Consider the following 14,695-nt stretch of genomic DNA (forward strand, 5'->3'; position numbering starts at 1 on the left):
AAAATTTAACTAAAGGAAAATTCAACAACAAAACACTAGTTTCTCAATTACCCAAATGAAATTATGAGCTAAAACATGTCTTGGTAACTACAAACAACAACAACATATCCAGTATCTATGTTACTCGGACTCTTCAAAAATGTCGACTATTACGTGTCGGATCCTCCCAAATAGTGCACTTTTTGAGGATCCGACACGGGTACCACAGCCATTTTAGAGAGCCCGGGCAACTTAGCCCAGTATAATCCCACAAGTGGAGCCTGGGAAGGGCAGAGCGTATGCAGACCTTACGGTAGACCCTCGGCAAAAACATGTCTTGGTAAGTATAATAGATAAATAAAATTATGGGGTTTCATAAAAATCATTTCTTGATATGAAAAAAAAGGAAAGATTGTACCTTTAGGGGAAAAGTAGAACATGGGTGTAATGGTCGATTATGAAACTGTACTAATCTGCGATTTATTGAAGAGAAACAGGAAAGCTGAGAGATTGCCAAAGACATAGCTGCTTATTGATGGTGAATCTTGATTTGCTTCCAAAAATTTCTCAGCCTAGACAAACAATACAATTGTGTTTGAGTTTTGAGAAAGTCAATGATGTCAGGTGCATACAATTAATAAACTTTGATTTGTCTGGAGCTGCAGCATTAGCTTTTGACTATGAAAATTAGTACTGTGTAGATTCTTAATGTAAAATCAAACAGTTTCTTCAGATCTGTTTGCCCCTAAAATTGAATTTTACTCAATTGGTTCAGGGTAAACAAATAAGGGCAAGGAAAAAAAAAATTAAAGACAAGAAATCGTGACACATTTTATATAACTAGATGATGGCCACCGCAAAAAATAGTATGAAATTTTTTTTAATCTGATTAAAAAAGAATAATATATTTTTATATTTAGAAATTATTTAACTTGAAATTTTTTCTTTTAATTTTAATGAAATGATTAAAATTCACACAAATATCTATGACTTATTTTATACCACAAGTTTCAAAGATATTTTTTTTTAAATTTCGTGTCTAGGTAAACTATGTCACATAAATTAGGATAGAGAGAGTACTTTTTAGTAATATAATAATTATGAAATTTTTATTATATAAAGTATTATAATTCAATTAATTGAAAATATCAACAAATTATTTTACTTAGTCCGCTTTGTTATATCCCGTATTTTGTACATTCGGATAATTCAAGATAACTGCGAGAAGTTAAGGGCAAGACTATATTTTGATCTTGTTTAATACACAAGTTGTTTATGAAAATTATTGATGTGGAAATATTAAGAATGACTAGGAGTAAAAAGGGAAATTCACAAGGTGTTTATGGAAAAATTAGGGAAGACTAAGGGCAAATTTGAAATTAGAAAAATAATTTTTTCATGAATTATAAAACAAAAAAAAAATGGGCTTGAATAAATGGGCCAAGTGGCCGGCCAAGGTGGGTGGGCCAAGGCCCACATGGGAGCTTAATATAAGTGAATAAAGATGACCCATTTGACCATTTTATCATCTTCATCACTTAAGAGAGTTCAAGAAATTTGGAGGGGAACAAAAAAAAAGGACCATATTCGGCCAAGAAGGCAAAAATTTGAAGACTTCAATCTTGATCAAAAAAATTATTTTCTTTTAGTATTCCTACTAATTTGAAGGTCCTCTTTAACGTGAGATAGTTGTTGGAGCAATTAAATCACTCCTTGTTGCAAATTCATAAACCTAGCCAAGTGAGAAGTGTGGTGGAAAAAGGTAAGGTTTAATCTTCTTTTTATATGTTATGGATGATTTGTGTATGTTGTAGTATGTAGAAATAGATGAAATTCATGAAAATATGGATGTTATGTGTGGCCGTGTATATGTAGTGTGTGGCCGTGTAGGTATGGTGTGGTGTGGAAGAGAATGAATCAATTTTTCTTAGTATTTTGGTTGTTGTCGTAATAGAATTAATGATGAAAATGAAAGTTTAATGATTCTAGTTGAAGTTGTAAGTGTTGGAGAGTTGTTTAGAAGCCAATGTGATGTTAAAACCATTTCTTGTATTTATGGAAAATAATGTTGCTAGCATGTGAATTGTTGGTGAAGTTCATGAATTTGAAAGAAGGAAATGTGTTGTTATTGCTCTTGTTGCATTTGGAAGGTTTCAGGTGGAATAAAGTTTTGGTTGGATTATTTTGAATGTTATGCGAATGGTTTGAAATGTTCTTGAATTTTGTTTAAATGACTTTGGATTAGTATTTGAGTATGCGAGCATTGGTGTTGGTTTGATTGTATATAGTTGAAGTGAATGTAAACGGAATGTCGTTGAATTATGTTAAAGCGGGTTACTAAAGTTAGAATATGTTTTAAATTGATTGTTGGTATTGTTGGAATAATTGTTGGTATGGTTGTTGATAAATTTGGCCGAGTTGAATTCTCGGGGTGGTTGTATTTACAGGGGAGATGCTGCCGAAATTTCTGTAGACAAGTGCTAACTTAGGATTGAATACCTAAGTACTTGTAGCTAACGCTTGGTATTTAATGACGTTATTGTAGATCTTGGGGAGCCCGAGACTTGAGTGGAGATTAGCTTAGGAAGCTAGCAAGGTATGTAAAGCCTAACCTTTCTTTCTTTTGGCATGTCCTAGTTGCAAGTAAGCTATGATACGAGCCTCGGGGTAACTCCATTCTTGAGATCCGAGCATGCCGACGATTTTTATTCACTTCTGATGTTAGTATTCCTAATATAGTCGAGCTATGGTTTTTGTGCCCTTTGTATGATTGGATAATAAATGTGTGTAAAGAATTTTTATTCTTAAAAGTCTTATGTCGAATTATGTCTCTAACTTTCTTAGACGAGCTCGGATCGCTCCAAAACATTCTTAGGGAATTCTAAAGCGTATTATGGTTGTTGCTACTCATCCGTGGTCCCCGAGACTTACCTTTGTATAACTCTAACGACTTTTGAAAGGATTTCACATGATTATTGTCTTGACCCTCGAGCGCCGGTTAGTTTACTTATTTGTTGAGTCTAAAATAATAATGTTTTTAAATTGCATATAGTTTCTCACTACTCTGCTCGTGCATACTGTATTTACATCTTTCGCCGAGTCCCGGGCCGGTTTGTTTTCGTGCGCACTATGTTATATTCGGCAGTATAATGTGTTACGGTTTCCCGAGTCCCTCGCTACAGGGCAGGGTGCCGCTTATATACGGCGTTATGATGTGTTATGGCGTATGATGTGCTATGATGATTTGATGTGTTTCGGGGTTGTACGGAGATATGAAATCTTCTGTAGTATGATGTGTTGTGGCGCCAGCGTCGGAGTGGCGACCACGTTCCAGAGCCCTATACATGATTTTGATATGCATTATTTGTGTTTCAAAAGTAAGCATTTGGTATACTGATTTTTGTACCTGTTTTCCATACTTCTTATTTCAATTATGTTTCTGAGTTTCGTCTTTCATGATTTATATACTCAGTACATATTTCGTACTGACCCCCTTTCTTCGGGGGCTGCGTTTCATGCCCGCAGGTACAGACGCTCGTTCTGGTGACCCGACAGCTTAGTACACCTATTCTGTTGTTTTTGGAGTGCTCCTTTTGTTCTGGAGCCCACATTCTGGTATAGACTCTTTCGTTGCATGTATGTATGTATATATTCAGGGGTACGGCGAGGCCCTGTCCCGTCATATGATTCTGTTGTCTGTATTAGAGGCATGTAGACATACATGTGGGTTGTGGATAGTTACTGTTCTGTTGTGTCTGTGTGATTTGTGTCTTAAGCGGTTCCGTTTGCTGTGACAGCCTCATCGGCTTGTATGTATATGCATATGTATGTATTTGTGGATGATATGTTTTATGATAGCCTTGCCGGCTTCCTTGTGATACATCTGATTATATGCAACCGCTTAAGACAATATCTGACCTTTGTATCTGTATAAGTCAGTGTACGTCGAACCTGGTAAATAGGTGCGTATGGGTGCCCAGCTCGGGCACTAGTCACGGTCTACGGGGTTGGGTCGTGACACGCTTCTCCCATATATGACTTTCCTGGTTTGGGTCTCCAATTGAAAGATTTGAAATACACCTTCTCCTACCGAGTTTCATGTCATCATCTCCTTCTACTCAACAACACTGATAAGCGCTTTTATGTGTTAGCATCTGTTGTAGTCTTAAATTTTTAAGTATAGACCAACTTCATCATTTTAAGAAAATATGTGTATACATTTCTTGACCGTTTATATATATATTTTTTGATGTTATTCCTTATTATTTGTGTGAGATGTATGTGTTTAAAATTAGCGCATTTTTGTCCTTACCCAAAGGTATAAGTTTTAAATCTTTTTGTTTTATGACTTCTTTAGCAATTTTTGCGTTCAATTTAAATCGTTATTTCTTTTTTCCTGAATTTCTCTTCTTTAAATTTTCTCTAAGCGTACCTTTACCATTTTCTGAACTTATTATCATTATTTAAAAGTCCTTTTTTTTTTTTTTTGCAATTATCTCCTATATCTTCATGTGGACCCCATCTTAATATTTTTTTATGACTAATTATCGAAGAGTGGGTTGGCGACCAAACCCACTCTTTTATAATAGTTATAGTTTTATCATTTAATTATAATAATAATTTCATAATTATTTTCAGATTAAATTATCATTTAATCACAATAAAAATATAATCTTTGGTATAAGCACCAAGCTGAGTAAATTACATCATTGTAGAGTTTAAGTGGGTTAATTACTTTATTTTTCACACAAATATGTGTATCCTAAACAATAGTAATTTGTATTATCCTATAAATACATTTTAGCATAAAAGTTGTATATATTGTGGTATTTAAGTTGAACCATGCATAAACACACATAAAATTGCAAAATCCAATAGGATAGTTTAACCTGGTTATCCAAATAATTATTTACTAAAACTAATCACAAATTGTGTAATATAATACAGTCAGACCTCTCTATAACACTACTTTATAACACTATTCGTACAACAGCATATCTCTATAACAGCTAAGTTTTTTTTAGAAGCAATCTGTTATGTTATATTTTATTTCTCTATAACAACATTTTACCTATAACATCAACAACTAACTTTAGAACAATATAATTATCCCCATATAACAACTATATTTTTTTATAATATAATAATTAACCATCTTTATAAAAGTAGAATTGGATATCCGTTTGCTGAAAGTTTGGACGTAAATCTTCATCAATTCAAGCGTTACATCACCACTAAGAGATTGAAATCTACGAAACAAGTTAGAATTATAAATTTCTTCCATCAATCTTGAAATAATTTAATTTAAAAAAAATTAATTTTTAAATAAATTTAAAATATGTACTTTGGAGCTTAAAACTTTATAATTTGATGAATTTATTGAAGTTGTATTAATTTTTTTTAATGTTTAGTTAGTGAAGTATCCATACATGAGTATATACATTTTTTTAAACATGCCCCCTTTCCTTTCTTGTAGTATAAAAGAAAAAAACCAAGCTCTGCTTGTAGATTAATGGCAGGACAATACAGCTACTACTAAAAGCTCCAAATTGTAGGAGTGGCACAAATGTCCTAAAGAACAAACAATGGTGCCTCAATTTCTTCGTTTCATTCCCTCTTTCTCTCGTAGCCTTTCTTTTTCCCCTTTGTGCAAACCCCAGGTAATTCTTTTTTCTCTTTACATATACACAAGAAAAAAAAAAGGTATTCTTTTTGGAGTTATGGGTTCTTGTTATTTTGAACTTAAAATTCAGTCATAAGTCTTATTTCTGTTTTTGTCAAAAGTATTATGCTTATTATGCTTTCTTTTGGGGTTAATTGTTATCAGAATGGAAATGCTTGGAGAAGGATGTTGAGTGCTTATGCATCTTCAGCAGGTGACTAAAAACTATCTTCTCTTGTTTTGATTTTGTGATTGTAAAGTTCAAATCTTTTTTCTTTTTTGTCATAAAAAAGCTCTTTTTTTTTTTGTTTTTTGTGTGGATATAAGGGTTGGTATTTTTTTCATCTTTACTTGAGTTGAGGGTCTACCCGAAACAACCTCTCTACGTGTACAAGGCAGGGTAAGCCCTGCGTGCACTCTATCCTCCCCAGACTCCACCTGGTGGGACTATACTGGGTATGGCGTTGTTGTATAAGGGTTGGTATAAATACCTGTTTTGCAAGTTGCTAAGTGTTTGGTGCTTCTGTGTTATACCCTCTTTATCTAGTTTTCCAAACTCTATGATGGCTGAATTAGAATTTTGATGTGCCATGTTTCTAGGCTAGAATTTTATAGAAGGTTTTCTCCTTGAGTCCCCTTCTTGGCACTGTATGCTTAATCTCCATGTTAAGATTTCTTCTATTATTCAATGGGGTCTGTATAACGTTGACTAAGAAATGGGAAAAAAGAGAGTGAATAAATTCTTCTAAGTATCTTGTTTCCTGTTTAGTCAAAGATTAAAAGAGGGTCACTCGTAGACATCAACCCTTAATATATTAGGATTAGGGAGAAGGAATTATTTAGTTTTGCCAAGAATTGTGAACATGTTGATGTTTACTTGATCACTTTTTTAGCAAGGTAACTCATTCTCAGTGACGTAGCTTGCTCACATAGCCACCAAAACTTTGCTTGGGGAAATATGTTTTGCATTTATCAATTGTGTGGTATTATTCTATATGTTTCAATGTGGTATCCAACATAATACTCCAACCTTGTTATCTATTGAAACGTTTAGAAGGTGAATTTGATGAAATCCAAGATGACACCAGAGCATCAGAGAAAGCAACTGCACTGCATTCAGCCCTCTCACAGCTTGAAGGCGATTTTTGCAAAGAATCAATGTTGTCGTTGCAGCGATTCTTTGGTGCTAGACGTGCTCCTGTAATACCTACTGGCTCATTGAGGCTTGATCTAGCACTTGGGGTTGGAGGACTACCCAAGGTGAATTTATATAAAGTGATTACGTAAATGTTTTTATCCCAAACGTAGATTTGTCAAGGATGCCAGTTGTAAAAGTGGGGTCTTCATGTGGTGCTGACATGTTGTCTAAATATTTGTAATCCCAAACAAGTAATGGCTGATTTTCTGTATGTTTCAAAGGGCCATGGATGTATCATCTCTTGAAATATGTTTGTTGATAGGGTTTGCAATTTTCCTTCGTTAGAAGTTGGGTTCATTTTTTTCCCTTTGAGGGGAGAGGGGAAGGAGGAGGATTAGGAAAGTATAGTCAATAATTTTCTTAGCTTATACCTGTATTTGATTTATAATTCAGTTGCTGTTCTCAACCGACTTGTTTAAGGTTTGCATCCAATTAAAAGTTTTCTTTTAAAGGTTTAAAATGGATTTCTGAGTATAGTTATGTGCCTATTCTCCTTCTTTTCTGCTGTGAGGCTTCACAAAATTGATTATATGTTTAGTTGTAAAATTATGATTTTAGTGGCTGTTGCTTCTCTGAATCAGAGTACTTCTTTATGTGTTTGAATTTGTACTAATCTGTATAATGATTTTAGTGCCGCTGCTTCTCTGAATCAAATTACTGATACTATTCTCGTCTTAAGGATATTGCTGGTATTAACAGTTGCAGTTGATTTGAATTTCCTTCTAAAGGGAAGAATTGTTGAAATTTATGGACAAGAAGCATCTGGGAAGACAACACTTGCCCTTCATGTAATTAGAGAGGCTCAAAAGCTTGGAGGTGAAAAATATACCGACTTTGCTTTTCTAGCTTATTTACTTATTGTATGCTTTTGTTTTATTTTAAATAGCACTTAATGATAGAATGAATGGAAAATTTATCCTTGCCAGTTGGATACTCTCCTAAGTTTTTTTCTTTTGCATAGATGTCACGGCTGTAAATTTTGTGTGTTTATATAGATAAGCATATTAGTGGGCTTAGAAATGGATCAAGTGCTTCTAGATTGTTTTATATCTCGGGAATTACCTGGTGTTTTCTTGTCACCTGAGACCTCATGGTTTTCCTCCCATTTCATTGACCACTAGGCCACACCCTTGGGTGCCTCTCAAAACAGTTTATTCTAATCATGCTCTTAATTTTGATTGGAAACAACGAGTTGTTCCTTGAACTAGTTTGCTTTTAATCTTAGTGTTGGCAAAGGCACACTTTAGCCTTGAACGGAAAAAGACTTTAGACAGTCACGATACTAGACATGTTGATCTGCAGACGTACATGTACTCATGGACATTGTGCAGTCCATTGTTCTCTCCAATCAGACTACTCTAAAGAAATTAATGAAAAGTAAACAACAAAGTGGTTCCAGCTCTCGGAGGTAAGGATGATTTACCTTTTGGAAGGAAACATCTCAAGGTTTAGAATGAGATAATGATATCCAGAATTGTCAGTGTGAAATCTTATAGCCATTTTAGTATTTCCTTCCTCTACAATTTTCAAATTTTGTTTTCTCTCATCCTATTTCTGTTGAACTGATAGGTTATTGTGCATATCTGGATGTCGAAAACGGAATGAACCCCTCCATTGCCGAAGCAATAGGGGTTAATGTAGAAAATCTCCTTGTTTCACAGCCAGATTCTGCTGAGAATTTGCTGAGTATTGTCAATACCCTGACAAAAAGTGGATCCATGGATGTAATCGTGGTCGATAGTGTAAGTGATTCCCTTTATAATTCAAGGCGGATCATCTTTCCCTTTTGTAAATTATCAGCCATCTTTGCTTCTGAAGGTTTTTTAATTTTTCTTTCTTTTAACAGGTGGCAGCTCTTGTTCCCCAACTTGAGCTTGATGCTACTTTATGTGACTCTCATAAAGGCTTGCAATCAAAGATTATGACACAAGCACTACGTAAAATTCATTATTCGTTATGCAACTCTAGCACAATAATTATATTCATTAATCAGGTCTGATCTGGTTATTAGAACACATCATACGTTGCTATCTGCTTTCTGTAACAGTTGGCATACTGATCTGACCTCTATTTAGGTAAGAAGATCTGACAAAGGATTAGTTCGAGGCTCTGGGCGTATGGACGAAGTAACTTGTGGTGGAAATGCTTTGCCTTTTTATGCTGCCATACGGCTTAAAACGATTAGAAAACAATTGCTTACAACTAGGGAAAAGGTAGATATTGCATGTTTCTGACTCATTCATTCGTACCTTCAGAAATATATTTATTGACCGGTTATGATAATTATCCTATATGGCCTTCCAAATATTAAAATTTGTTTATTTTTTTTCTTAGATAAAACCTAGATTCTTGATGTCACGATTCTTTCAGAAGGTTGTATGAGTTATTCTGTATCTGTCATTCCATTCTCTTTCTTTGGAGCATGGGAAGGAGAATGTGATATTTCCCAACTGACTTTTTAAATTTGTCACAAACATAATTGACCAAATATACAACTGCATCATTAATCCTTATATTCACCCCAGCATCAAAAACTAAAAAGGGAACTCTTTACCTGCATTTTTTTGTTTTGCTCATTCCCTTTTTTCAGATGGACTGGTCTGAGATGAGTTCATTTTGTTGTTTTTTCACTGGCTTTATTAATTATTTTATTCCCTAAATTAGTGCTTGCTTGAATTTTTTCCCCCAGATTACTGGTCTTGGGATCTGTGTAAAAGTGGTTAAAAATAAGCTAGCTCCTGCAGCAACAGAAGCTGAACTGAGGATACAGTACGGAAGAGGCTTTTGCATCGAGTCTGAGGTTTTGGAATTGGCTTGTGAACGTGAAGTCATTCTGAAAGGAGGAGGAAGCTACTTCATAGATGGACAGGTTTTAAATAGTAGACAGGATGCTGAAGATTATCTAGCTTCCAATGGTGACATTTTAGACAAGATAGTCGAAACTTTAAGAAATCAGCTATTTGTGAAAAATAATGGAGGTAAAAAAGCTGATTAGATAATCATTTTCTGGTTCAAATCAACTCCAAGATGCTTATATACTTCCTCTGGTACTATCGGAAAAGCATTCTTATACTTAAGACAGACTCCTCTTGATGGTGGACATACAAATCTTCCGGCTTTGGCGATTGCAAGGAATGGTTCGAGCAAATGGTCAAGTAAATTTTATCTGGTTTCGAGATGTTAGATCAGCAGAGTTGCTCCTGGAATTGTTTATCATTAATGCAAAACATACAGGAGGGCTGCTTCTACTCTGTATAGATGTCATCATCATGGATCAGACATTTCCGACTATCTCAAACTCTTATGTGGCAGCTCGAGCATTACAATTAGTATTTCTTGTCAATTGTCATTATCTTGCTGATGGCCTTCTGTTCCAAAAGTTTACAAATTTGTAGTATGCGATATCTGTCAAGCTTAGCTGAGTGTTATTTTGTTACATTGATTGTACCAGACTTTTTAAGCCCATTGAAATGAGGAGCTTACTTCTTGTTTCTTTCTAATGGCTAGTTGCTAATCACATTTTACCGAGGACTTTTAGATTATTTCATCAAACAGGCAACCAGAATACCAGATCAATACCTTCAGAATTCTATATTATCAATAGAAAGCAACAACCACGCTCATGTAGAGACCAATTGTCAATTATGAAGAACCCTCTTTTTCCATTTTGATCGTTTGTCAAAATGCTGTTTCTTCTACATTTGATAGGTCCAACCCATTTTCCGTAGTTTCAAAATTAATGGTTTAGTCAGAAAGGTAAGACTTAAATTCTAAGTTTATTCTTCAAAGAAATTTACATGAAATAATAGAGTGGCTGGTTTGAAGGACATCAAACAACAATTCTTCTTCCAATATACTCAACTCAGAAGCGCCCAAAACAAATATATCAACAAATAAATAAAACAAGGGAAAACAAGCAGGGAAAGGGAGAAAATTTTGAACTATATACACACTGTGGGAAGTTACAGGAAATGTTAAAACCAGTAACAAAAGATGTCCACTGGCTTTCATCAATCAACTGTAGATAGATCAGCAAGGAGCTTTCTCTAATTATAGCTCCAGTTTCTGATTGTTTTCATGTCTAGAAGTAATGGTGTAAATCTAGGAGTTTCTGATTTCCCTTGATAAGAGCAAGCCGGCGTGGATTCTGTCGTTATAAGAATAGTAGTAATAATAATGCACGACGCTCATGTTCTTCCAAGAGCCAGGTTTTTTGAGCTGTAACAAAGCAGTCCTGAATCTAGAATAAGCTTGATAGAAAATATATGGGATCTAAGAACAGAAATTCTTCAATCTTGGTAAACACCTTGTGCATTCAGAGCTATCTGCTAGAAGTTCTGCTCTTTCTGGTACTGTCACTCGTTTCACCGTTAAAAGATCTCCAAGAAGAAATTTTGAGGTTATAAGGAGAACATTGACCCGAATATGTCTCGTCAAACCTTAGGTGTTGCTTGGGTGTGCTCATCGACCTTGTTTTTGCCTTTGTAGATTCTGTGGCAGCCATGTAAGTAGGAAATATAGGAGAATTTGGTAAAGAGTTAACATCAATATTTGACTTCTGTTTTGCATTAGAAAATGATCTTCTTGGGAGTGAAGAAGGAGAATGTAGGTCCTCGATGCAATCTGCTCGATGCGTTTTTCTCACTTGAAGTTGCGTCATCCCATTCATGTCACCTAAAGGAATATTTGAGTCTGTAAATGATCTCAATTTATCAAATAAGCCTGCTTTTCTTGGTGCCTCAATTTCTGCCAACTGATCAAACCTGCAGGTTCTTCTGTTTTGCTGTCTGGTTAATACTTCTTGTAAAGTTTGATCGTTTCTTCTCTCCTGAAAAGAAGCAATATACTTTCAAGTCATTTAAAAAGATATTATAGGTACCCGTTCATAAAACATGAGATTAGCAATCTAGGAAAATGAGGCAGGTTATCTGGTACAACATGTTAAAATACATTGATAGTGTGATAACTCCTACTTTTAATAACAAATGAGCGAGAGAATGCAAGCGTGAATGAAGTTACCCGATGTGAAAACGAGTATTTCATCAAATGCTCTCTTTTGTCAATGGCTTCTTCCCTTCTTGACCACAAGGCTTCACTGTCTTGTTCTGAAGCCAAGTTGAAATTCCAAGCCCTTAGGCTCTTGCATTTAAGCTGCCAATTAACAAAACCATATAAATAATAAGTTTCAAACTTGTAAGGACTAGATAGATATATCTTATTAATTTTGGATAGGTCTCTTTCTAGATTTAATAGTTGAACCATGTTTGGTACCTTAAATTAGAGAAAAGCTGAATTTCTTACCTTTAGGTCTTTAGATTTCATACTTTCCCTGGGGCTATTGATGAGTTTCTTGTCATTATTGTCATGATAATCTTCAAAGTAAGGGAGTCTAATTTGATAAACTCTTGTTTTTGACTTTTGAAGTGGCAACATGCACTTCAATTTGGCAGTGAGTCTTTTTCTCACAATTTCACCTCTAATCACTGCTTGGAGCTTCACAAGACCCTTTAAAGCACTTAATGCTTTCTTGGCCTGCACAACATTTCGCAAGGTCAAAGATCAGGCACCAGTTCATTTCAGCAATGGTCAGAAAAAAAAAATTGAAAAGTTAAAAGGAAAAGAATAAGTAGCCATAAACGCAGCATAAATTCTTAAAAATATGCCTACCTTGTTAGAGAAGAGTTTAATAAAGCGGAAAGGGATATTTGTACAACAAAAAAGCTTTTTTCCCCAACCGAGGTGATAGACCACCTTATGGCCGATATAATTAACTGCCAAAGGGCAAAAAGACAGAGTGTGGCCTTAGGATTTCTTCTGCTTGCTCTACAGTACGAGCCTCATAATAAATAGTCGCACTCCTTTAATAAGATGAGAAGAAAGAGGCCAGCCTTTTTTCTGTAATCCTTATTTGCTTCATTATCTTTTTCTGGGCGTGTAGCTCAGTTGATAGAGCACTGGGCTTCAGTCACAGTTCAAGTCCTGCTATGTCCAAACCTACATTACGCTCTGCTATTAACTAGGATGCATCGTAACCTTACAAGATTTCACTTTCGCCTTTAAAATCATTTAGGCGACTTCGCACTTTAACTTACAAGACACTACTTAAATTCTCAACAAAATATGTAAATAATCTTGAAACTGGATGCTTACCAGGTGGGCACGATAAGCACTTTGGATTCTAATGGCAGCTTGTTTTCGTTTCCTTCTGAATTCATTTGGAGGATTCGTTAGACGGATAACATCAGCAGCAGCATTGGCAGCAGCTACAGCAACCTCAGCAGCTGCTGCTGTTGCTATAGCAACTGCCAAAGCATGTTTTCTTTGCTGTTCTTTCGCCTCAGTTAAAGTTTGCTGAGGTGTTTCTTTCGCATCAGCTGATGTTTGCTGAGGTGCTGATGTTATGGCAGGACATTTCCTCAACTTGAACCTTCTCATAAAGCAACATTTCCATCTCTTTGGTTTCTGATTTTTTTTTCATAATTCCAGTTTAGATATCCAAAGATTACTCACTAGTAAGTAACAAAATCTTTGAAATTCAAACCTTTTGATCGGCTGTTGGTTCTGTCTCAGGAATGAAAAATCTTTTGACAAAGGTGAACCAGTTTCTTCTCTTTCCCATTTTAGAAATCCATTAGTCCTTCAGCAAACAAACAGATTTATCAAACACCTGCCACCTTCTGTTTTCTGAAAGATTGAGAGAAGAGTTTCAGAGGCATTTATATTCCGTTCCATGTAAACAAAATGCTGCAAAGCTACAATATGAATAAAACAATGCCTCAAAAAGGCAGCCCGATGCACAAAACATCCCCATTCACGCAGGGTCCAGAGAAGGGCCGCACTTCAACGGGGTGTGATGTACGCAGCCTACCCTGATGCAAACATCAGTGGCTGATTCCACGACTTGAACTCGTGACCTCCAACAACCCTTCGAAAACAAGAACCGCCTCAAAAGGGCAGCCCGGTGCACAAAGCATCCTGCTTTCACACAGGGTCCGGGAAACGCAGTTCATGCAGGGTCCGGAAATGCAAGTAGCTGCTTCTATGGCTCGAACCCAAACCCATGACTCTATAGGTTACACGGAGACAACTTTACTGTTGCTCCCGAGGCTCCCTTTCGAAAACAAGAACTCATCAGCAAAATTGTTCATTTTCAGAAAAGGGACATTCTTGTGATGACAGCTAAATGTGACATCGTTGGTGAGCTTGAATTCTTGTAATCATATATTAATAATTGTGTAAGCAGAAATTTAAGGCACATACCTAGAGTAGTTGAAAGAAAGGATGACTAAAAAAGATCAATTTGAAGAACATGCAAAAATTGGTAATCCAACCAGAAGTCTTGCAAGTGATTCTTGCAAAATACTTATGTTATAGGTTTCATTTTTCCCCATAAGTCATGTCTCTTTATATCCAATGAGAAACACTGACCTCACTTATGCTTTGAGAAGCACACCATGTGCTGTGGAAGAGTGAAAAAAGCTACCTTTAGATAAAAGTTTCAGAAAAAAAGAATTGATATTTCAATTATGTTTAAGTACTTTTGATAGTCACTTGTGGGACATCATTTATTAAAGGGCCCTCTTCTTCTGCTTCTTATCCCCCTCTTCTCTAACTGTCATTTTCCTAACTGAGAACTGACCTTTTCAACTGTCTCCTTCTGCTTTGAATTTACTGATTTAACCTGAGAAATTACTTTTTGCATTCAACATATAGCCAAAGAGAGAATTGGATTTGGTGGTTTTGTATTTTTTCCGTCTTTACTGGTCTTTCTCTAGGAGTTTGTGAAGTAAGCCTTAGTAGGGATTTTTTTGGGGTTTTCACTGGATTTGCGTCAGAAATTTATATCGAGGGTAAAG

General features: G+C 35.6%; 3 protein-coding genes across 5 annotated transcripts in view; 1 reads left to right on the plus strand and 2 right to left on the minus strand.

Moving 5' to 3' along the window:
• LOC132607483 (protein FATTY ACID EXPORT 1, chloroplastic-like) overlaps nt 1-774 on the minus strand; it is a 6,251-nt gene extending 5,477 nt beyond the window's left edge. The window contains exon 1 of the mRNA XM_060321463.1: nt 398-774. Coding sequence (XP_060177446.1) covers nt 398-502 — 105 coding nt within the window. The 5' untranslated portion in view covers nt 503-774. The remainder of the gene's footprint in view (nt 1-397) is intronic.
• A 4,669-nt stretch (nt 775-5,443) lies between these two features.
• Nucleotides 5,444-10,339, plus strand: LOC132607484 (DNA repair protein recA homolog 2, mitochondrial). 3 transcript variants are annotated; one of them, XM_060321465.1, is made up of 8 exons: nt 5,444-5,639; nt 5,807-5,855; nt 6,696-6,901; nt 7,568-7,655; nt 8,409-8,581; nt 8,686-8,832; nt 8,915-9,052; nt 9,529-10,339. In XM_060321465.1, the coding sequence occupies exons 1-8, from the start codon at nt 5,565-5,567 to the stop codon at nt 9,832-9,834; spliced, it is 1,182 nt and encodes a 393-aa protein (XP_060177448.1). In that variant the 5' UTR covers nt 5,444-5,564; the 3' UTR covers nt 9,835-10,339. The 3 variants fall into 3 exon arrangements, with proteins under 3 accessions (XP_060177448.1, XP_060177449.1, XP_060177450.1); XM_060321466.1 differs by having other exon boundaries at nt 6,699-6,901; XM_060321467.1 differs by lacking the exons at nt 5,444-5,639; nt 5,807-5,855 and adding an exon at nt 5,926-6,118.
• Nucleotides 10,340-10,596: 257 nt separating this feature from the next.
• Nucleotides 10,597-14,340, minus strand: LOC132607485 (protein IQ-DOMAIN 12-like). The gene is made up of 6 exons (XM_060321468.1): nt 14,100-14,340; nt 13,381-13,523; nt 12,990-13,301; nt 12,141-12,371; nt 11,859-11,990; nt 10,597-11,667 (listed from the first exon to the last, which is right to left on the minus strand). Exons 2-6 carry the CDS (start codon nt 13,456-13,458, stop codon nt 11,161-11,163), a joined length of 1,260 nt encoding a protein of 419 aa, XP_060177451.1. The 5' UTR covers nt 13,459-13,523; nt 14,100-14,340; the 3' UTR covers nt 10,597-11,160.
• Nucleotides 14,341-14,695: the final 355 nt, after the last annotated feature.

This window comes from Lycium barbarum, chromosome 8, assembly GCF_019175385.1.
Source record: "Lycium barbarum isolate Lr01 chromosome 8, ASM1917538v2, whole genome shotgun sequence".
NCBI classification, from domain to species: Eukaryota; Viridiplantae; Streptophyta; class Magnoliopsida; order Solanales; family Solanaceae; genus Lycium; species Lycium barbarum.